Source organism: Aedes aegypti, chromosome 1 (assembly GCF_002204515.2).
Source record: "Aedes aegypti strain LVP_AGWG chromosome 1, AaegL5.0 Primary Assembly, whole genome shotgun sequence".
NCBI classification, from domain to species: domain Eukaryota; kingdom Metazoa; phylum Arthropoda; class Insecta; order Diptera; family Culicidae; genus Aedes; species Aedes aegypti.
In genome coordinates this window covers 92,315,012-92,340,572 of record NC_035107.1, presented here as the reverse complement: position 1 = coordinate 92,340,572, position 25,561 = coordinate 92,315,012, and the positions used below count along the sequence as shown (strand labels likewise).

Here is a 25,561-nt window from a genome sequence, read left to right as displayed (position 1 = left end):
TATTTTGGCATACGGCCCGCCACGCTAAATTGTATTTGTGATTTGGCCCGTGGCTCAAAAAGGTTGGGCAGGCCTGGTGTAGGCAATGTAAAACCAACAATCCCCTAAGTGACCTTTACCCAAGAACTGGACATTTCTTTAAAGCTGTGTAAAAATACGAAAAATACAATGAAATCTATTACTGCTTTCTTACGAAGACGTATTTACAAAAATAGTGCATTGGGTTTTACGAAACTGCTTGAGTTTTTTAGTTTATTGAACATTAAAAATCAGTTTAACTTTATGGCCCCGCGTGAAATTTGACAGAATTCGGTTTGTTAGAATGGCATCTTCAATTTATGCTTCTGACAATGTAAAGCATCTCATAACGAATGTTTGGCTGCAGTCAATAGGGCACAAATGCGGTCCGAAATTTTGTAGAATACACAAAATAGCTTCTTTTAATTTTTATTTGACAAGAGTTTTAATTTTTCTTTTTTTTGTGTTGAGCTTGATAGATCCTGATATGAAACCTCAACAACCCGATATGAATCTTCAGGTGCTGGTAGGCAAACACGCTAGACTCTGAAGCATCTTTCTAGGAATCAAAATGGTCCCGCCTAGAATTCTCAGGATCTCGCTTAGAATCCAATAGATATTATATGTGCCGAAAAAATAGCTAAGATCCCGCGATATTAGTGAAAGTTCACAAGTTTCCCATGACAATTTTCAAGTTTTTTTTTTTTCAAGTTGCCACTAGTAGGTACTCCCAACTAGAAACCTTATCAAACACTCAAAATTACGCCAGAAATACTTAAAATACCACCAAAAATCCACAGTAACCCGCTAGGAATTCGCAGGACGCCAAAGAAATTGTTAAGATTTTATTAGGAATTCTCATATATCACTCAGTATCCCCAATCATAGTTTATCAGAATGTATAATGTATAGCATCCCCACCTGCCAGTGTTCGCTAGGAATCTCCAGAATCCTCTTAAAGATCTCAGAAGCCCTCTTAAAACCAAGAACCCCCTAGCAATTCTCCTGGGTACAGTTAGGAAACTCATATACCCAGCTCGTAACGAACATTATTGATTATTTTATGGGACCCGTAGCTTCGATTGACAATTTTGTTTGGAGTTTTGGATTATCTCCCAAAAAAATATCTAACAAAGAGGAAACGTAGCTCTAATTTATTGATTATTATTTATATTGATTAATATGAAATGTAAGTAATTCCATTATAATGAGAACTGAAAAATTGAGACAAAATTTATGTTTAAAACTCTGTGTGAGTCATAGACTTTTTTTTCCAATCTACGAAACATACCGTAACTACGCTAACGTTAAGAATTGTACTTTGTTCAAACGAGCTGTTCCAAATCTGAAAAAAAAGTGGTTTTTATGTGACAAACTCAAGCGGGCTGGTCACACAGTATGAATTCCTGAGAAAAGAGGTTGGTCTCTTCGTGAGGTACTGGATTAATTACCTCATAAAAATTGCCGAATGCATGACTAATGACCATCCCGAAGTAATCGAGCGCGTACGATAGCTCTTAGTAGTTGGTGGGATTTAGAGAAATATCGACGAAGATGGATCTCTGGAATGAATTTGGTCGATGGATTTGATCGATTATGGTATCCAGTGGCGCGGGAAGTGGGTAGGACAGGTAGGACATGTACTACGCACAAAAACACCTGGGTAGGACAGTCAAAGGAGTGTCCTACCCACGATTCAACAAAAAACACTTCAGTGCAAAGAAAAAAACTACACAAATTGACAGAATGTTTGCTGTTCATCCATTTGTTACCTAAAAATATATGAGGAAATTAGAACAACCACACTGGTTGTGAAGGCAAGATTTTTGGCCTATTTTTGTCAAATTTGTTTAATAAAGTTAACATAAAAAGGATATAAATATAAAAGATATTCATATTTTCCAATAACAACAAAACTTGATTCAATGAATGATACAACCGACAGGATTGGTAGTAGGTTTATTTACAGAGACTTGGTCTCTATTTCAATGCAAGTTTCTTAAAAGTTTATTTTTTTTAGTCAAAATGGTCTCTACATTTTTTTTCCTTATTATGCTTGCAATGGATCCTGATGCAAAATTGTACAGGCTCCAAATAAACCTTCAGAGAATATAATGGGTTCAAGAGCGTCTTCAAGAAATTCGTCTCAGATTCCCCGAGGAAAAGCTTCAGAAATTGTCATAGTGATTTTATTTGAAATACTTTCTCCTAGGATTCTCTTCTGAAATTCTTGCAAAGATTTCTCTACAAATTGCCCTTTAAACTCTTCCAGCGATTTTTCAAAGGATACTTAGAAGGATTTCTCTAAAATTCGCTCCAATAGTCTTTGAAAACTCCAAAGCTACTATTTTCAGTAATTTCCTCATTTGAAATTTGTTTTCCAAACTATCCTAGAATTTCCTCCAGATATTTTTCACTAATCCTTAAACCAAATTCTACAGGTGTTACTCATGAAGATCTTCAAAAAACATCTACAAAATTTCTTCCGAGGAAATTCGCAAAGGTTTATTCCAGAGTGTTTAGAAAAAATAGTTTAAGAGTTTTTAACAAGAAACCCAGATAGCCGTAGCGGTTAACGCGCAGCTATTCAGCATGACCAAGCTGAGGGTCGTGGGTTCGAATCCCACCGGTCGAGGATCTTTTCGGGTTGGAAATTTTCTCGACTTCCCAGGGCATAGAGTATCTTCGTACCTGCCACACGATATACACATGCAAAAATGGTCATTGGCATAGTAAGCTCTCAGTTGATAACTGTGGAAGTGCTCATAAGAACACTAAGCTGAGAAGCAGGCTCTGTCCTAGTGGGGACGTAACGCCAGAAAGAAGAAGAACAAGAAACCCTGCAAGAGTTTCTTTAAATGTTCATGTGGATTCCTTCAAGAATCCATCCACGTTTCCTCCCAGAAATCCAAAATTCCTTGAGGGGTTCTTCGGACAAATCTATTTTTTCAAGGGATTCTTCCAGCATTTCATCTCCTGCAGTTTTATCAAACATTTCTTCAAAAGTATTTTAAAAAATCCCATGTAATCTTCAAAAGTTTATTTAAGCTGTTACTTCAGTTTAACCAGTAACTCCTCCGATCCTACACAAATTTCTAAAGAGATTTTTTCCTACCGTAAAATGGGGTGTTAAGGGATGAAAAAAAAATTCCACTTAAAATTCGAGCAACTTCTAGTATGCCAATAATTGAACAAAATACAGTCCTACCATTCTCCCGGCGTGTCTATCAAAAACCAATTACAATGAAGATGATCCTATGGCAGATTTCTGAGATAATCATAAAAATGTGTGATTTTTGACGAAAATGCAAAATGGGGTGTTAAGGAATTTGAGCTTTGCATATAAAACTATATTTTGCCAACAACAGAAAAATATTATTTTGGTCAACATCGTTGATGCACAGACAAACAGACGTCGCACTCTGATCATTGTGCATCGACCACCTTTTTAACGGTCGATTCAAAAATATGGTAGGTGGCCGATCCGCCATCTGCAGCGCTCGCGTCGTTTCTGTTCGCGTTTGACGTTTACACACTATCGCTATCTGTTAGCCTGTCGGCCAAACAAACCGATTTTAGCATTGGGCGTACATGTCCTCGTGACTATGGTCGAGATTTGTTCTAAGTGTTACGTCTGTTTGTCTGTGGTTGATGTGTCCCTTCAACTCTAAAGGTCTTGTTAAATCTAAAGATGATATTACTTCAATATAATTCAAGTTGGAACTCCTGAAAACGCTAATCATTTTATTTTAACTGCTAAATCTTCCATACCTATTGATTCTATTTTTAAGCAAGCTATCAGTGCATCTCACAATTGTCTTGAAAATATGTTTATACTTATATGCAGTATTCGTATTCTAGAACAGTGCAGAGCAATCTTGTCATGACTTGTTAAAAGATGGATAATTTCAACAAGCTTTAAGTGTGAATAGGGTAAGTGTTCAATTTGCCTTTTAAATAAAGCACCACACCAAATAACGGATTTGCATGTAACACCCAGTGGCATTATCAGGAAAAATCCTAACGAAAAGTTTCCAATACAGAGCGGAATCGCTCACACTACACCGCACACTATATATTTTCCAAAAAAAAGCTCGGAAACAACTTTATACTATAAATGTTTATCTAGGACCTAGGTAATACTTAAAAAAAAATTGATGGAATATCGACCGTCTAGACTGATTTTGAGATTTAGTGGCGTAATTTAGGTCAAACCTGTTTAGATGTGCTCGGGTGAAAGCTGTGTAAGTTTGTGCTCCGTTCAAATTAAAATTATGTGAGTTAAGTTATTATGTCCGAAATTTATTTGTAATGCAGTGTAATGTTGTTAGCCGTTCAATCAATGTTTGTCCAAACCCACTTGACTTAAAAACAAATCAATGATGTAAGTAGTATTAATTAATGTTTCGGACATGACCAGACAAGCAGTATATGTTTTTGTAAATTGTAGTTTGCCCTGAAGATGAGCTTTAATCAAAACGATTGTTTATCAATGTAACCCGTGGACCGAAATTACGCCAATAAATCTCAAAACTTAAAAGAATTAATAGCTCCAAAACCATTTCAAATAAGATAATCATTCCTATATGCAAACTTGTCTCCAATGTGATGGAACAACTTATGAAAATATTATCATAAAAAAAACATATTCACATTAATCAGTTTTTATTTATATTTTCCTACCAATTTTACAAATTTTGAAATAAGTCTTTTTTGAGATATTTAGTGACTTACTAAATAGATCCCTTAACTTTACATTGTAGTTCAACTTAACGGAACAACTCAAAACTATATTGAAATATATTACAGCATAAATTTAATGAGTTTAGTTACTTAAAAAGTTAGAATAGATAATTCCTTAACACCCCACTTATTTTCAAAACGAGACTTTTTTCATAAAAGTTTCTGCAAATCGAAACCCAGAAATAATTTTATGAAGTTTTTGTCTGCACTATGATCTCAATTAAATTTCCTTATCTTCTACCTTATTTGCGAATTTTTCTCAAATATATTTCATGGTTTTGTAGATAAATGTATTTAGCCCATAAAATTCGAACAAAAATGTTTTGAAAGGTTTTCAAATTCTAGAAACCACAATACTTCATATTAATAGACAGCTCCTATTACATAATGCAGTTCACAATCCTCTGAACATATCGAGCATTTCAGATGACTTTTATATAGCGATTTTCGAGGTTTCTGTGATTTGTCGAACTTGATTGAGAAGTTTAATCCCTTAAAACCACACGAGTCCTTAACACCCCATTTTACGGTATGTTTTTCGATAAATTTCTTTAGAAATTCTGCGGAATACAATCCCGAGATTCGATTGATATTTTTGGTTATCTTTGCAAATTATCTGGGATTTTTTTTAAACTTCCAAAAACGGCGAGATGGATCTACATAGGTCCGAGCCGTGTCCAAATCGGACGACACAGCAAATAAAAAAATAAAAAAACTTCCAAAAAAAGGTGACTTTAAAACTTACCCTAGTTTCATCAAAGGGTACTCTAGGATTTTCTTTAGAAATACCTCACGGATTTATTTTTAAGAAAAAAAATTCTTGGCATTTCCCTGGAGACATTTCTGGAAGAATTTCGGATTTTCTTTTTACTTAAAACTTTTTTTGAGAAAATCTCAAAAAACTACTAGAATCTGTAGAATTCTTAGAAGGAATCTCTGGATCAATTGCTGAAGGTATCTTCAGAGAAATCCCTAATTGAAATCTTATATAAATCCTGATAGACAATTTTAAAGAAAATGCCTAGAATTGTCTGGAGAAATTATTGATTGAATTTTAGAGGACGTTTTGGCCTGGAGCCTTAAAGGATGTCCCAGGGAAAAAAATCTCAAAGAATTTTTGATGGAATTCAGATGGTTTCTGAAACAATCTTTGAAGAAATTTTATTTCTGTGGTTTTTCTTGGAAAAGTTCAGGTTGAATTTGTGGGGTCCTAAAAAAATCTTGAATAGATTATTTTGGAAATAATCATTAAATGAACTCTTTTAGAAATTTCCGAAGCAATATCTGAATATTTGGGCAAATACTTGAATAAATTTCTGATGAAAGTCCTAGTGGTCCCCTAAATATAGTAACTTTCAATTTCTAGTCCAAGGTTAAAATTGTTCTTTGCTTCACTGTGTACAAAACATTTGCCAACCTTTGTCCTACCCATGGTTTCGAACGTGGCCGCGCCTCTGATGGTATCGAAGATGTAATAAAAATAAGAAGACTGAAAATGTAGAACAAAACATAAAATGTGTAATTATTAATCATAAATGAAAGAGGTTTTTTGGTGGACGACTTTCAGAATAAGTAAAACTTAAATTACTCCAGGAATGTTGCAAATGCATTTTATTGTCAACAACATATTTTTCCTAGAGTAAAAACTTTCAATGATGTACCAATTTACAAAATTCGAGGTATTTTCAGATCGTGTCCGGTATCCGGTACCTTTTCGTATTGTTCAATTTGGTACTGATATGCATCGTTAAAATGCAATGTCAAAATTCATATTTATATATTGAAACTTATTTTTGTACGCTACAAAAAAACATAATATTTATTATAAATGGACACCAAGAGCTCATTAAATCGATAGTTTTTTAATTACGAATTTAAAGGCTTAGGTGTCCGGTACTGGGGGATCTCCCACTATATTCTGGAAGAATCCTAGAATCAAAGGAAACACATCTGAAGGAATCCATGAAAGTATTCTCAGAGATATCTGTGGACGAAACTTCATTTTTTTAGCTCTCAACCCTAATGAAGAAAAAGAATTTACATTTTTGTATCGTGTGGCTCTATCGGGTCAGGATTTGAACCCAGGGCTGAAAATGCTAATAATAGTAGGCTCGAGTTTCGCGAAACCCATATGGCTCTCCTCACTAAAGTAGGGTAGAAGCGCGAATCTCATACATTATAACTTCCATATTTTTATACTGCACACTACGAAAAAATCATGTGATTTACGTCTTTTAGGATGCACATAAAAGAAGCGAGCCGAATGACGTAAATTTGTGTCGAATTTAAAATACGGTAGTGTCTGATTCGAGAAATATCGATCACAGTTCTATCGTTTTCGTGTCCATTCGCATGTAAAATTACATTTATTGTTCAATACATCTTCATGGACACATTTTTGTGTCGTTCCATCACTTACATCATGTGTCATTCAGTCATAACCAGAATTACGTCCACAGTAATTTTCATTATTTTTAAGAGTGTGTACTGAGTCGATATCTGAAGCGACCACTAATGGAAATATCGAGTCATGGAACAAAAATTCTCTGGAAAGCTGTCTTAGGGGATCATCATAGTAACCATGATATTTTGCTTCTAGTATGGTGCCATAAAGCGAAATCGAGTCGTGGAACATCAAATCATGGAGGATTCACGGTAGCATCTATTGGGTGCATTAATTTTCTAAATCTTTAGTGTCCACAGCCTATAAATTCGCATAATAGAACATTTTACAACAGTTATTTTGAGTTGCTCTTAGCAAAGAGTGTTTTGCTACTTTCGAGGCATTTTGCCTACAGCAGCAATGAGCGTGAGTTTTAATAGCTACACTGGGATTAGCTTTGCTTGGCTACTGTAGTGTGAATCTCATGTGAACTTTCCCTAACTCGAAATGTCTTATCTCAATATCGAGTTATGGAGCCATGTTGGAAGACGTTTACTCTGGTTACCTCGATGGTCCTCTGAACCGCAGTTGCACTGGTTTCGTGTTATATAACTGAATACTTCCCAATCTCGATTGTCCCTTAAATATCGAGTTATAGAGATTAACGATTTACCATTGAAAAAAAAATAATTAAAATTGTATAGTGCCTGTCCTGTCCTGTCCCACGATGAGCAAGTGGTAAAAAAAAAAACAATTATTCAACTTTTTAAGTTGCTTAATTTTATTTTGATGCGTATAGCAGGTATACGAAACTTTATTAATATTTTATTAACTCTAAAATGTATAAAAATAGTTATGTTCAGGGCTTTCAGAAAATGGTATGACCGGAGATTTCATATTACTCCACAATATCCTCTGTGATCAACCCCGTTATCCTTTAAATTTTGTATGGAATGTGGAAAGATTCAACAACATCTAAACCTGACAAATCTGGACTTATTCATTATGATCCTAGTGGGACATGCCTATGATCTTCGGTTAGTGATGAAACATGTAAAAATCAAACTATTTTTAGCATTCCATTTGATAGTACGCAATAATGGAATATCATACAAGAAGTGTGTGATAAAAATATACATTTTTTTTTCTCTGTTCGGATGCGCCACTGCGACCAGTATTTAGATCTATTGTGGCATTACCCGTATCCTTAGTGTATAGTGCATGTCGCATTACTCCATTTCCATTGATAGGTAATGAAGCATCGATTTCTGAACAGTTCTTGTTTTGATTCCTCAGATATTGATACAAATCGACTATGATGAAAAGGTCCCGCTATTTACACCCTTCATAGAAATTTACATCTCAGCGAAGGCGCGCCCCTTAGCAAACATAATCGATTAAATTTCTGAGAAACCAAATCGGTACTACTGATATTTGACCATGCAACGGAACTCTAGTCCCATCCTTTTTTCGCTTTTAGTTTAGTCCCAGAAAAATACTAGAAAAAGGGGGCTTTATGCTAGCAGCAAAACCGAATCCAGCTAGAAAATTTGTTTAGTAATCAGAATTCACGTGAGTCCTTGAATTACCAGTACTTACAGTCCTTGTTGAGTTAATACTCATGATTGTTATCCTGGCTTCAAGTGTAGTCTCGGGACTGACCAACTCCGAGTCTTTAACCATCTGCTAGGTAAAATAGATTAATTTTCAGAAACTGTTGCCAGTAACAAGGACTTTGTACCGCGAATCCTTGAATTACATATTACCCTAGCCCGACAAACAAGATGAGACTAGGGCTCAAATTGGTAGATCTTACCCCGTAACGCACAACGAAAAGTTGATCTACCCGCGTTACGGGTAAAAAAAATACAATAATATAGCTTACTGAACTGAAATTCGTGACCAAATGCTTAATATGCTCACTACACACTTAGAAAATATCACCGACTCCGGTATTTTTTTTACCGAAATATAAACCGCTGAGCGCTCAGTAATGCTTTCGGTAAAGTTAAGAATCACCGAACGATCAGTAATATAAATCAAAACACAGCTGTCAAAATATTACAAACTGTTCGTTATCGATTACCGAGCAGATTGTAAAATTAATTACCGAACGTATTGTTAATATCAGCAGGCAGTTGGTATTTCATTCCAGATGATTAAAAAAAGATAAAAAAGCAAATTCATATTGATGATATTCGTTTATTTTGGGCTCTCGTATTCACTTCGTGTATAAAATGTTGGATATTCAGTTTACTATTCTACCGTCAGAAGTTCAGAAGTACAATAAATGTACGTATGGGCAGGATTACTACATGTTTCCGAATGTGCTTGATAGGACGTTGTAATCCGAAATGTGAATTGGTAATTTTATCCCACAACGAAACATCAAAGTCCATCCTAAAATACAGCTCTTTAATTAAAACTCCAGGAAAATCTACTTATCATACTTACGAAGAACCAAACGCTGATCTTGGTCATCTTAATTAGTTTTTAAAAAACGGTGTCTATCATCCCGAACACACAATTTAAAAAGTATCGGAAACAATCCAAACGCGTCGTTTTGCACTTCGAAACAAGTATGGCGGCATATTTGGAGTTTGGAACAAATTACCATTTGCTCGGTAAACCCTTGTAGTCCTGGTACTGAAGTACGGTAAAAGTTTACAGTCTACAGTGAACCTGGACGGTGTACAGTTTTTCGGTAGAACGAAATGACGATTTCGGTAAAAGAAGATAAATATTTTTATGACTTTCCTATTTTTTCAAGTTTGTTCGGTAAAGCTCGTTAGCAATACCGAAACTTCAGTTGGTTATTGATTTACAGTGCGTTTTCGGTAAGAATGTTTACCGAACAACGAAATAAAAACTAAGTGTGTATGCCCCGCGTACGCCTTTTTTCCAGATTCAGTGAAGCCTGATCAAGAATTTATATCCTTGCCATAAATATACGAAAATGACGCCCAGAATTTTTGGAGAGACATTGAGTTTCTAACAATTACCGAAAAACTAAACATTGCATATACTTTGCAATTGGATTAAATGGACAAATTTGCGAAAAAGTTACACGTCTTCTCAGTGAGAATCAAACTCGCGACTCCCTGTTCATTAGATAGGGCGCGTTACCCCTACACCACGAGAAGACTCATGGACGCAGAAGTTAACCTGATTTCGATTTCTGCTCAATAATCACGTGGTCCTCTTTCGGAAAAATTAGATGCCCATCCAAACACAACGCTTTCTATTGTACATAAAATGCCTAGCCCGAGAGCGCATTGTTTATTAGGTATTGAAATAGAGTAAGGTGGGGCAAAAGTTCGACCTTACTGGTATAATCAAAGTTTCCAGCAAAACAATAACAGTTGAAACAAAACAAATACCATACAGTGAACCTTCAACATATTGGCTATAATTTTGTTGAACAAACTTGTGTCAAAATATTTGCCCATTTTCAGTTATAACAGTTTCAAAATTGATTGTCTCAAACGAACTTTTGCCCCACCGGTGGGGCAAGAGTTCGAATCTAGTGTGGGGCAAAAGTTCGCTGGCTAAAACACAAAATATCGATCCTTTTATGACAGGCATACTTTACACCAGCCGTAAACTTAAGTTTGCCGAAAAATACACACTAAATTTTCATCAAAAAATTGCCCAAAACCGGGTTAATTGTAGTATACTCAAAACTAGCAGTTTTTCGCAAAGCTAAGTGGAAATGTAAAATTTTGGTGACAGTTTTCACACGATCAGACAAATTTAACTTAATTTGACGAAAATATGTGGATTTTAGGCAATCTGCAAAATTTTTCGTGAGTTTATACATAAGTCGAACTTTTGCCCCGCTGATTCGAACTTTTGCCCCACTATGTGCCAAAAATTGTTTCAAAGCATTTATGCAAAAACTAAAACACTTCAAAGCAACCTTATGATAGGCCTAGAAACGCCCTTACATAAAATATTGAAAAAGATTTTATCTTCAATTGGTTTCATGCAACGAAAGTTTGACCAAAAATTACATTATTCACGTCGAAAAACAACAAATAGCCATAACATTTCCAAATCTCAATCGATTTTTATATCTTTGGAGTGAAAGTCTCTTACTTGAATAGCATTCGAACCACCATGACATTTATAATTTTTGTTTTGAATTCAGCTAGAAATCTTAAAAAGAAACTCTTACCCCACTCGAACTTTTGCCCCACTTTACTCTACCACACACTACTCGCCAACGACGTGCTGGACGAGACTTGTATAGTGCGGGCGACTTGATAAATTCACTCAAACTTTTAGTACTTTCTGAGAGTCCAAATGAAAAAGTTTGAGCCATTTTATTCTACATTTAATGTAAAGTCTATAGAAAGAAGACATAAATGAACCTGTCTGATTATTATTTTCCCTTTTCGTTTCTTCACCAGGTATTTGCATCGTGCCCGGTTCTGGATTCGGTCAGCGCCCCGGAACGTACCACTTCCGCACCACCATCCTGCCCCAGCCGGCCAAGCTGAAGGAAATGCTCGACATGTTCCGGGCGTTCCACGAAAAGTTCCTGAAGCAGTACAAGTAAATCCTCGGATCAATCTCTCGGCCATAGCGACATCAAGTAGGTTCCACACGCCTACACCGCCATCACTCCACCATCTCCTATAACACCCCGAAGATCCTCGAGATCTGCTGCCAACCAGCCTAGGCGCTTCAACTGGACGCAAATTTTACTCTTCAACTCGAGTCAGACATTGTTGTTTGTGAATCGCCCGGTTTCGAAAACCAAACGGATTCAATTGAGATACATATACTCTTATACACGAAAGCCAAGCATCTATACACATATAATATCTAGTAGTGAAAAAAGCGCGCATTGCACGTAAAGCATACAGAAAGGTCGTATTACAAAGTCGATCTAATCGGCGCAATCGAACTCGAGATCTATTATACACAATTAGATTCATCCCCAGAACGACACCCTGTGTGAGTACGAATCCAGTTTTAGGTGGCATTAGGTAGCTTTCGCGATTGAAGATAGAAACAATTAAGTCGATCCACCCTAACTCTCGATGGTGATCATTTTTTTTTTTTAATTACTTAGTTGCTTGCTTAGATGTTTAAACGGCTTAAGCACTTTGCTTTTGTTTTCTTGTTCTTATTTTAATTTGTCGGCTTCGTTCGCCATTTTAGCGTGTAAAATTATACGAACAATTACTTAAAATTGGCAACCGAATATGATGGATAAAAGACAATAATAATTTTTGGACCACCCTACACTGAGGGATCCATACAAATTGGCCAATCGAAAAACTATAGTGTGTCACGTATATGTATTTTAATACGTTATTGAAACAAAAGATATCAGTAGGACGATAATCTGGCGGGAGAAAATAACTAAAATTCGTACAACAGCCCAAATGTACCTTACTATTACCAGCGTTTCTTATTTTGTATTAGTCGCTCATTTATTGATCCTCCCGTTTTGTGAAGATGTAAACATTTCTGCCAACGGCAGAAAGCTATAAATTATTGTTCGGAATGATAATGAAGAACACCGAAAGCATGTTATTGTGAATAAAGTTTAAAAACATATAAGTAAAATTTAAAACGTGTTTGAATTTTTGTTTTATATCATGGCAGGTGGTCTTTTTAAGGCGAGGATGGAATATCAAATGGTGAGCTCGTTTTATGCTTCTTTTTTAAATAAATCGATTTTGATTAATCCAAGGGGATGACATTAGCCAATAATTAGCAACCCAATATTGATGAATATTTTGGGAGGGACATAACATATGTTTTTATGGGTAGGTGACATCAATGACACATTGCTGATGCGTAAAACATTAAACAAAATAGTGAACAAAGGAAATGCGTCATCAACTACGATGATTTAATGTGAAATGTATGCAGATGACAGCCGGATTATTATCACAGGCCGTTTTCTTTTCGTTATGAAGAAGATAAGCGTGGTCGGCAATGGAAATTGTCATGTCATTCGATTGAACAGTTATTTCTACCAAAAAAGTTTTCCATAAGCAATTGGAATAAGAATGGTGAAGTAACTATCAGGACAGTTTTCAGTATGCAATCTACGAAAGACTCGCAACGCAACGAATGATTGATGCAGCCCATATACGCTCAGACGGTTTGACCAACATTGACTCCGCCCCCCAGTTAGTTAAACCGATTTATGTTGATGCAACCGTTTGACCGACTGTAAAAGTTCGTTGCTGCAATTGCTCTTTTTGCGCATTCCATTATTGTCCAAAAATCGTACATATTATCCCCACAGCCATAGGAGATAATATCTCTACGATTTTTGGACAATAATCGCAGTAAGGAAGAGTAGAACTTTCAAATTTCAAGTACCGTAAATGGATATGGATGAGAAATTCCAGTTATGATTCGCACGAAGTATTCCGGCAAAACTATAAAATTATGAGGGGTCTCTGTCGGGGATTATTCTGAGCAGCCATCTATATGGGAATAGCTATGGGATTTTTTCAAACATTCTATCCAGAATCTTTTAGTGGTTTCCTCTAGTTATTCTATTTTGAAGTTTATACAGGAATCTATTGGTAATACTAGGGATTCCACCAAAGATTCTTCCTGGAATTCTGCCAGGAATTTTATCAGCAATTCCTCTAGAAATTTATCCACAGATTCAACCAAAAATTCCTCCGGGGTTAATCCTTCAGGCATACCTTCAGGTAGCATTCTTTCAGTTAAAGGTTCCTCTACAAATTATTCAGGATTTCCTCCACTGATTCCTCCAAAGATTAATCCAAAAAAAATCATCAAGTAATTTCTTCAGTAATTCTTCAGGGCTCACTCCAAGGCTGCCTCCTATGGTTTCTCCAGAGATTGCTATACAGCTTTTTACGCTGGCTATAAAACGAAAAGGGGTGATTTGATTTTGACATTTCCTGTCTATGTTTTTATAGCAAAGTCTTGGTAGGCCATGATTTGAGTTTATTGACTGGATTGACAAAAATTTTCACAATATTTGTTATGATTTTCTCCGTATTAGTATTTAACAATTGGATTTATTTTTTTTTTTTAATATTGCTGTTTGCATTTGAGAAGCAAATGTTGAGTAAACGTCCTCAACTTTATATCTATAATAAATCTTCGAGCTGTTTAGTAGAATATCTATAAGTACACAGTTCGAACGAAACGTGTAAATTTCTGAGACATATAATGCACATAATTGGAGCGTAGAATATCATGGATATTTACATGATATGTCATGTATTCTTCAATTATATACTCCCGTGCAAAAGTTTGGGTTCACCCCTCAAAAACATATAAAAGTGTTCTGTCCATATCTCTGTGATTACACGTCTAATTGAAACCATTTAAGTCGCATTCGAAAGGCAAAGAGTTATTCTTACTTCGTATGTATTTTTCCAAAAACATTTTTTGAATTTTGTATACTAAATTTCTACTTAAAGTTGTTACATTTTTCAAAAAACACACTGAAAAATCATATCTAATTTCCTCAGCATTGGATCGACCAAAATTTTAAATCAAAGTGTCATTAGAATCGTAATCTTATATTTTTTGAAGAGACCCCATGAAATTTAGGCGGAAAAATCTGGAAAGTATTCAAAATCAGTGAAACAGTCAGTCAAGTCATCGTGCAAAAGTTTGGGTTGGGTGTTTTTTATAAAATGTCACAATTTTAAGTACAAATTTAGTATACAAAGTTCAAAGAATGTTTTTGGAAAAATACATACGAAGTAAGAATAACTCTTTGCCTTTCGAATGCGGCTTACAGAGTTTCAATAGGACGTGTAATCACAGAGATATGGCCAGAATACTTTTGCATGTTTCTTAGGGCGTGAACCCAAACTTATGCACGGGAGTGTATGTCATGTAATCCAGCAGGATCCTATGTGATTACATGACATATAACACATTTTTACATGATTTCAGGCTTAAATTTACATGACAACATGTTTACATCGCATGAGTGAAGTTTACATGACGTGAGATTACACATTACATTATTTTTAACTGTGTAGATGAAAAACCCGAATTTAGTACTATACCATTTAATTCCACTAGAGTTTGTATCCTTTGACAGATACGCGTATTTCGACCTCAACTGTAAGGCCGTCTTCAGTGTCGTGTGCTATACGATCAGTCTACTGGAAAACGTTAGCACGATTGGACGTTTTCTTTTGTAGTGGGAGACTTTCAGTCTCCGGAATAGTGTCACAAGATTGTTGTATCCGGCGTTTTTGACCCTAAGCGTCACGATAGAACTTTTGATGTAATCCCTAGAATAACTTCTGTAGTTATCCCTGTAAGTATTCCTAATTGAATCCCTATAAGAACTTCTGAAGAAATCCCAACAAGAACTCCTGTTGAAAGACTCAGGGGAACCCTGATCCCTACAGAAACTTTAGATAGAATCCCTGGAGTTATCCCTGAAGGAGGTCCAGGTGGAATCTTTGAAGAAACTTCTTATGTAATCTCTAGAGCAACTCATGGTGGAATCTTTATTGGAACTCCTGTTGAAATTTCAGAAAAAAAACTATTAAGATTCCTGAAGGAATCCCTAGATGAAATCCTGATGGAATTCTTCGAGAAACTTCTGATACAACCTCTGGAGGAATCCTGATAGAGTCTTTGGAGAAATGCCAGGTGGAATTTCGGAGGGGACTCCTGATGGAATCTTTGGAGGAATTCCTAAAGATATTCTTGAAGAAACTCCTGATGGAATTCCTGATAAGATTCTTGATAGTGCAGGATCGGAACTCGCAATAAATGAGGAACACGCGTCTAGCTTACTTGCTCGTCGGTACAAAAGTGATTTCTTTATTTCACTCGCTTATACATCCAACCACACAATGTATGCCATGTTGTTCTTTAGTATTCCCTTTTAACGCCTGTTACTACTTCGACACTACAGATAGAACTCCTGATATGATCCCAAAGGTGGAATTCCTTATGATATCCCTAGTAGGGATCCTGATGAAATTCCACAACGTACTCCTGATGTAATCTCTGGAGGAATTCCAGGTGGAATCTCTGAAGAAATTCTTGATGGATACTCATGATTTTCATAGAAAAAAAGCTTATGGTATTTCTTGTCAAACATCGGATACAATCTCTGAAGAAAATCGTGATGGAATCTTTGGAGGAATTCCGAGTGGAATCTTTGAAGGAACTCTTGATGGAATCCCTATAAGAACTCTGATGAAAGCCCTAAAAGTACTCCTGATATAATCCCTAGAGGAACTCCTGATAGAATCTTTGGAGGAATTCTCAAAGATATTCTTGAAGAAACTCCTGATGGAATCATTGGAGGAACTCCTGATGAAATCCGGGGCCTTCCTTATCCTAGTCGGGATCCTGATGAAATTCCTTGTGGAACTCCTGATATAACGTCTGGAGGAACTCCCGAATTTAGGAGGAATTCAAGGTGGAATCTTTAAACATGGTGTCTACTAACCAGTGCTGGGAATGGTAATAGTAGTAGGCTTGAATTTCGCGAAAATCACGTGGCTTTCCCAGTACAGTAGTTCAAAAAAGTGAATCTCATCAAGTAGCCTATGTTAGGTGCATGAATCTTCTAAATCGTTAGTGTCATTGAAGGCTCTAAATGCGGGAAATGCAGCGGGAAATAGAACATTTTTCTACAGTAATTTTGGGTTGCCCTTAGCAACGGATGTTTTGCGATTTTCAAAGCTCTTTGCCTACAGCAGCGATAGGCGTGAGTTTCACTGGCTTCGCTGACTGCGATTGGCTTTGTTTGGCTACTGTAGAATGAATTTCAGATTTTTTCCCAACCCTGCTACTAACTGTAAAAACATGGGAAATCTGGAATTCTCAGGGAATTTCAATCACAATCAGAGAAATTATTTTGAGGCGGTATTTCATGGTAGACAAAGGATTTTTGCGTCAGATCAGAAAATTCTCTTCAATCGAAAAAAAAATTCCGCTGCGCCGCTATCAGCTGTTGAGTGAGGATCCTTTCAGCTGCTCAGTGAGGAAATTTTATCGACTTACCAAAACATGATTGACGCTTTTAATATCTCTATATTTAATCAGTTAAGGATTACCATATCTTTTTTTGTTTTCTACAAGGGGGAAATCTGCAAACAGATCCCCTGAGAAGATAACTCAGGGAATGCGGGGATGACGCACCAACGACGACCCGCTAAAACCAGCCTATGCACTGTGCATGAGCAATTCATTTAGAATTGCTCAAGTGGTGAACAGTGCATCGACATGACCCTTGGACTCAGACCCTCATCTCCCCGGAACCACCTTACGGTATTTCTTCGGGAAGGGACCAGTGCATATAGCACAACACGTGTAGCAGAAGTAGCCTAGGCAAACTGCTTCTCCTAGCCGACTTAAACAATGTTACAAGGGACCAGCCTCGGCAGGGCTAATCCTCTGCAGCCAACTCTTGGTCGGCGCGCCATAGACGCTGCAATTCTAACATAATGTGAGTGACAGCCGTAGTTACTGCCTTCCAGCACTCGGCATCCGCACACATTCTCTCTATTATATTGTCGGGAGACGTGTCCCCTCCGCATGTAGTGAGCATGCGACCTCTCACAACAATGAAACGGGGGCAATCGAACACGACATGCTCCGCTGTTTCCTCTACACCAGCACAATTGGGGCACGCAGGAGATTCTGAGTGCCCGAACCTATGCAGGTACTGTCTATAGCAACCATGTCCTGACAGAAACTGGGTCAGGTGGAAGTTCACTTCCCCATGGCTTCTACCATACCAATCTGACACATTTGGTATAAGTCGATGGGTCCATCTACCCTTAGTGGAGTTATCCCATTCCTGCTGCCAGCTTCTGAGCGTTTCCTCTTTACACGTGTCGCGGACTCCTCTGGTACCCCTTTGGTTGAAGCATTGAACATCTTCCTTGATGATGAGCCCGATGGGCGTCATCCCGGCTATGATGCACACGGCCTCTTTAGATACCGTCCGGTATGCACTTGCTACTCTTAAGCACATTATCCTGTACACATTTCCAACCGCTTTAGGTTTCTGTTCGTTCTAAGCGCTTTTGACCAGATTGGTCCTCCATACCTTAGTATGGATAGCGCCACGCTTGCCAGCAGCTTGCGTTTGCTGGCAATTACAGCAGAGCTGTTAGACATCATCCTCGAAAGCGCCGCTATAGCCGTAGATGCCCTTTTACAGGCATATTCAACGTGGCTAGCGAAGCTCAGCTTGTCATCGATCATTACCCCAAGATGCCTAAGGGATCGCTTGGACTCTATGGTGCAATCACCTACCGAGATAAGCGCCCGTTGCTCGGACTTGCGGTTGTTGACCACCACCACCTCAGTCTTGTGACGGGCCAGTCCTAGTTTCCTAGACTTCATCCATTCCTCAACCAGGGAAATAGAGTGCGCTGCTGTCAACTCTACTTCCTCCATCGATTCACCATAGACCACTAGGGTGATATCGTCGGCGAAGCCAACAATCTTAACACCCGTCGGAAGGGGCAGCCTCAGTACGTCATCGTACATCGCATTCCATAACAGCGGGCCCAGGATTGAACCTTGAGGTACTCCCGCGGTAATTCGAACGCTTTTCTGCCCCTCCTCTGTGTCATACAGTAGAATCCTACCATCAAAATAGCTTTCTAGAGGCTTACACAACTGCACCGGTACCTTGAGGCGGTGAAGCGCGTGTGCTATTGCTTCCCAGCTTGCGCTGTTGAACGCATTCTTCACATCCAGAGTGACAACCGCGCAGTAACAGATGCCGCTCCTTTTATGCTCGATTGCCACCTCAGCTGTTTGAACGACCGACTGGATGGCGTCCAGAGTAGATTTACCTTTTCTGAATCCAAACTGGTTGTTGGACAGGCCGTCCGCACTCTCCGTATACGGTACTAGTCTGTTGAGAATCAACCTCTCCAATAACTTGCCCGTCGTATCTAGTAGACAGATAGGTCTATACGCCGACGGGTCACCTGGTGGTTTCCCCGCCTTTGGTAGTAGCACCAATTTCTGTCGCTTCCATACATCCGGGAAGATTCCTTGATCAATGCAGCGTTGCATCGTGGTTCTGAACATGTCCGGATCCGTGTTCACTGCCGCTTTTAAGGCAACATTCGGGATACCATCGGGTCCCGGTGCCTTGTTTGACGCGAATGATTTCACGACTTCTGCCAGCTCTTCGTTCGTCACTCTCGCCACTTCTTCTCCTTCATCTGCCGCATACGGCGCTGGGGGCCATGGGCTTATGGGATGGTGCGGGAAGAGTACATCGATTTACCATATCTAGGGCCGGTGAAAGGTTTCTTTTTATAGAATTGATCTTTATTTTTATAAAAGTCTCTAAAAAGTCTCTTTTTTATGAAAGATCTCTGAACTCATAGGGACTTAACCAAAATGATATTTAAATTTTCTTTTCTTCATCTTGCTTGCAGATAGTTATGATGCAAAATTGCTTCTCATATTTCTCAAGAACAGCTTCAGTAATTATCATAGTGGTTTCTCCAGAGATTTCATCTAAAATACTATCAGGAACAAATGAAGGGTTCTCTCCAGAAATTCTTCAAGAAATTCCTTTACCAACTCTGCCAGTATTTTTTCAAAGGTTACTTAAAAGAATTTGTCCAGAATTTGCTTCAGAAATCCCTTGAGCACCTCAATGTTACTACCTCCAGTAATTTTCTCAGTGATCACTTTGAACAATTTTCCAAAGACTATCCTAGGACTATCTCCAGATATTTTTCCATTATTTTTTTAACCGAATTCTCCAGTTGTTACTCTAAGAGATCTTCAAAAGATATCCACAGTTTTTTTTCCTGACTTTTTCTTAGAGCTTTTGGTAAAATTCGTTCAAGGATATTTTTTTAAGAAACCCGACAAAAATTTCTACGCTATTTTATCTAACAATTATTCCAAAAATTCCTCGAAGGGTTATTCCAGTGAATCTTTTAAGAACATTTTAAATAATTTCTTAAATTCAACTTGTGTTTCATTATCGAGTTTCCCTTGATTGTTTTCTAGGATTTTTTCCGGTATTTCATCCATGGATTACTGGAGTTCTTCCAAACATTTTTTAATAATTTACGCAAAAAATCCCCATAGAATATTTAAAAGTTTATTTACACTAGTTAACACTACAGTAATATTTTTCAAAAAATCTGCTGGTCATTCCTACAAAATTTTTTAGGGATTTCGTCCTATGTTTTAGTCTAGAAAATCTTGTAAAATTTCCTCAAGAGTGAGTTCTTCCTTATTCATCAAAAAGGACTCAAGAACTTACACTAGTTTCAATATAAGTTGCCCTGAGATTTACTTTGGGAACACGCCACGAAAATTTCAGTCGCATTTCCTTGATGATATAAATGTAGGACTCCTAGAAGAAAGCTTGATTATTTTTTGTTTGAAAGATTCCTTGATAAATCTCTCAGAATTATTGGATGACTTCCCAAATAAATCTTTGAAGCAATCTTTGGAGTAATTTCTAAAGGTATCCTTAGAAAAAGTTCAAGTTATAATCTTAAAAAAATTCTGAAGGACATTTTTGTAGAAAATACTGAGAAATCCTTGGAGACATCTGAAGTAGTTTCTGGTTTAATATTCCAATATGTTTTAAACGAGAGTCTTTGAGAATGTTCTAGAGAAACTGATGGAAGAATCAGCGTTTGAAATCGTGGAGGACTAAGGGCTTTCTTGAAAAAATATCAGAAATAGTATAGGAATTTCAGTTGGAATCCCTGAGGTATTGTTTGTGGTAATTATTGAAAAAAAAACAGATGAGATATCCAAAACAATTTTTGAGATATTCCTTAGAAGAATTCTTGGAGAGTTTTTATGAGAAATTATTTCTAAATGAACTAAATGAAGAAAAATGAAAATCTCTCAAAGTTATCTAGTTCATCTAAATTAAATCTAGAAAATTGCCGTAATGTCACGAGAAATTTCCAAACAAAGTTTTTCTCCTGATTACTGTTAGTTGTCGTTATTTTATTATTATAGTTTGGTCTCTTTTCGGTTTCTTTTTGGTTCCTTTTAGTCTCTTCTTCAGGATTTTTTTTTAACTTCCTATTTTCAAGACACTCAGTCGCTACCAAAATTGCTTCAAGCCCAATTTTTAAAATTATTGGAAAATATTTGGTTTGCGATTTTGAAAAGTAATCTGGAATTTGAACAATTTCAAATTTATAATTTCGTACAATTATAACTAACCTCCTTATTCCCATGACTTTAATAGACAATTTCTTAACAAAAACAGCGTTTTTTTTTTGAAATACTGGTCGGACTCGATTATCCGGAGTATCGATTTTATTTTCACACCGGATAATCGAATCACTATGAAGAAAAATTAATATCTGCGACAAGAGAGCTTAAATATTATCTCTTTTAGTTGTTTTATTTATATGATGCAGTGGCGTAGCCAGAAATTATTTCTAGGAATATTTGGGGTCTTGAGAAGAAAACAATTTTTTTGACCAACATACACAGAAAACCCCCTTTTCAAACCTCCCTTTTATTACATACGTCCAAAACTGCTAATCTATTCATGTTGTATATTGTAATACTAAATTATCCCAAATTCATTCATAAAAACTGAAAAACAAGAACATCAAAAAACATACTCCGGATAATCAAGTCTTAAATTCCGAATAATCAAGTCTCCGGATAACCGAGTTCGACCTGTATAACCACATTTAAATGTTATACAGGTCGGACGCGATCAATCGGGGGCTGTATAATCTCTAGAGGAACTCCTGATAAAATCTCTGGAGGAATTCCACGTGAAATCTCTGAACGAACTCTTGATGGAATCCCTGAAGGAACTCCTGAATAAATCCCCAGAAGAACTCTGATGAAAGCGTTAAAAGTACTCCTGAAAGAATCCTTTTAGAAACTCCTGATGGAATCTCTGGAAGAACTCTTGAAGAAATCCCAAGAAGAACTCCTGATGGAATCCCAAAGGAACATCCACATGCACACTTTAATTCTCACCTCCTTAACGTCCTACCTCCTGTTCCTCTCTCTCCCGATCTTTCAATTTTCTTTCCTTGCGTCCGTCCTGAACTCCGGACGACGCCTCCCACTTTCTTATCACTACTCTCACCTTCCTCTTCCTTTACTTCTTCGGGTCCCGCGCACTGCAGCACCTTCATCAACCACTGGAACTACTCCTGCTATCCGCGCCAGGGGGCGGACGACTACTCCCTTCTCCTTTTTCCTCTTCTCTGTTCGGCTGCAGCTGAATTTAATCCTTGCAGACCTCCTGCCTGTCCTGTGCGCCCCTTGAGTGTGGTGACGGACTCGAGGCTTCAGTAGATTCTACCCCATTACCCCGAATGCCATCACTCCGAATTCCATTACCCCGAATGTACAATTGCTCCGATTTCCATCACTCTGAATGCTATATCCTCGAATTTACAATTATCATGACATGCACACTTAGATTTTTTTCCCGATTTCCCGATTTTAACCGAGACTCAGCTAACAATTTGTCCGGTTGCTTAGCAACGAAGCACGATTTACTGATACTCGGCTTTACTGAGATCCCAGAAAATTTGTTTGCCGACTTCTTGGCTGTGCGGATCTCGGTTAAAATTAGCTGAGATTCGGCATTCTAATTTAAGTGTGTGATAACATCGAAGACATTTCCTCAAAACATTGGAATTCGGGATAATGTTATGGATTATAAGTCATTCGGGGTAGGTAATAGCTTTTGGGTAATGGGGTAGAATCGGCGATTCAAAATGGTGGGAGTTAGGCACGGTACGGTCGAATTAGGTTCAGGATTATTTTGGGACGGGATTTACCTGGATGTACAGTTTCTCACTCACGTCCTCTCTTCTTCCTTTTGAACTGTCTTCCCCATTGAATTTCCACTAGGTACTTGAACTTCTCCGAACTTTCTATATTGGTGTAAAGCACGACTGCTATCTTTGAAGATCACCAGGCAGCGTTTAGTTGGCGATCGTTGACCCTGAACCTGTGGCCGTTAACCCATGTTCATTAATAACGTAATCCGTATCATTATGGCCACCCATTTCACCACCCCCATGGCCGCCCATTCGTGTAGTTTAGCGCTGCTCTGGGCCTATCTTATTAAAGCCTGATTCGCTGCTGACAAGTAATTTCTTGGCCTATCTGGGACCTATGGGAAATTCCTGCAAGGAATCGATCTAGGAAGTGCTTTTTTCTGATCGCAATACGCAGTTGAAAAGAACTGTCAGTTCAAACGGGAGCCGCTGTTGAAAATTTCTGCAGCAAATATGGCTTAAGAACTGGATCAATAGGATTTTTCAAAAGCTAGTGTGCTTATATTTGACTACAATGTGCGTCGGATTGAAATGCTTCTCACAGCAAAGTCTCACACGAGAAAATAAAACCCATAATAAAAAAGGTCATGGAAGTACCAAAGTAGCTCTGCACTCTATCAAATAGGTATAAATGTTATAGGTCAAAGTGGGGGCGCGGTAAATGGCTGGGCATGGCGTACCATTGGTACCTCGCGTACCTGCAGGAATAAAATAGACCCCTTTGTGCGGTCCTTAGCCTCTTCCCCAGCAACTCCTATCCCTACCTCCTCGTGGTACTGGCCGGGGTACGAGTAACCTTGGGCAAGATCAGGTAATCAACCCCCGGTGGGAACTTTGGTCGTATGCTGACAGGGAAGGGGGGTTTGCTTTTGCAAACCTGGAGCGTCTGTACTCCATATTAGGAGCGGGTCACAACAGCGTCTGTTCCCCATGTCAGGGGCGGCTGATCATTGTCCGAGTGCTAGAGAAGGACTCTAAACTAAACTGCGCACTATGGCCCTCCGAACATTAAGGGGGAATGGTCCTCAGGAAATCTGGGGGGTTGGTGTCAGGCCCTGCAAGCCAACCGCAAAAACACATCAGCACAGGAACGTCAACGAGAGAATACGGACCGGAACAATCGGCAAAGACCACAGCGACGAAAATGGACTAGCGATTGGAAACTCGGTACGTGGAACTGCAAATCTCTCAACTTCATTGGAAGTACTCGCATACTCTCCGATGTACTGAAGACCCGCGGTTTCGACATCGTAGCGCTGCAGGAGGTGTGCTGGACAGGAGCATTGGTGCGAACGTTTAGAGGTAATCATACCATCTACCAGAGCTGCGGCAACACACGCGAGCTGGGAACAGCTTTCATAGTGATGGGTGTTATGCAAAGGCGCGTGATCGGGTGGTGGCCGATCAATGAACGAATGTGCAATTTAAGAATCAAAGGCCGATTCTTTAACTTCAGCATAATCGACGTGCATAGCCCACACTCCGGAAGCACTGATGATGACAAGGACGCATTTTAGGCGCAGCTCGAACGCTGCCCAAGCCACGACGTCAAGATCATCATAGGAGATTTGAACGCTCAGGTTGGCCAGGAGGAAGAGTTCAGATCGACGAAAGTTCACCGCCCACCGGCTGACGAACGAGAACGGCCTACGACTGATAGATTTTGCCGCCTCCAAGAATATGGCCATTCGGAGCACCTATTTCCAGCACAGCCTCCCGTATCGGTACACCTGGAGATCACCTCAGCTGACAGAATCGCAAATCGTCCACGTTTTGATCGATGGACGGCACTTCTCCGACATAACCGTCGTGGCGCTAACATTTACTCCGACCACTACCTGGTGATGGTGAAACTGCGCCCAAAACTATCCGTCATCAAATGTACGGTACCGACGCCCGCCCCGGTACTATCTCGAGCGACTGAAACAACCGGATGTCGCCAATGCGTACGCGCAGCATCTTGAGACAGCGTTGCCGGATGAGGGCGAGCTCGATAGGGCCCCTCTTGAGCACTGCTGGAGGACAGTCAAAGCAGCCATTAACGACGCTGCCGAAAGCATTGTCGGATATGTAGAACGGAGCTCAAGAAACGATTGATTCGACGAGGAGTGCCAGGAGGTTTTAGAGGAGAAGAATGCAGCGCGGGCTGCAATTCTGCAGCATGGTACGCGGCAAAACGTGGAACGATACAGACTGAAGCGGAAACAGCAAACCCGCCTATTCCGGGACAAAAAGCGCCGCCTGGAAGAGGTTAAATGCCAAGAGATGGAGTTGCTGTACCGTTCTCAAGAAACGCGGAAGTTCTATCAGAAGCTCAACACATCCCGCAAAGGCTTCGTGCCGCGAGCTGAGATGTGCCGGGATAAGGATGGGAGCATCTTGACGGACGGACGCGAGGTGATCGAAAGGTGGAAGCAGCACTACGATGAACACCTGAATGGCGCAGAGAACACAGGCACAGAAGGTCAGGACAACGAAGGCGATGGCTACGTCAGCACAGCGTACAGCGGAAACCAACCAGCTCCCACGATGGGGGAAGTTAAGGATGCCATTCAACAGCTCAAGAACAACAAGACCGCTGGCAAGGATGGTATCGGAGCCGAACTCATCAAGATGGGCCCGGACAGGTTGGCTGCTTGTCTGC

At 38.8% G+C, this 25,561-nt stretch overlaps 1 protein-coding gene across 1 annotated transcript in view; it reads left to right on the top strand.

The window, feature by feature from the left end:
* LOC5572547 (alanine aminotransferase 1) overlaps positions 1–12,731 on the top strand; it is an 81,737-nt gene extending 69,006 nt beyond the window's left edge. The window contains exon 5 of the mRNA XM_001660420.2: positions 11,557–12,731. Coding sequence (XP_001660470.2) covers positions 11,557–11,705 — 149 coding nt within the window. The 3' untranslated portion in view covers positions 11,706–12,731. The remainder of the gene's footprint in view (positions 1–11,556) is intronic.
* Positions 12,732–25,561: the final 12,830 nt, after the last annotated feature.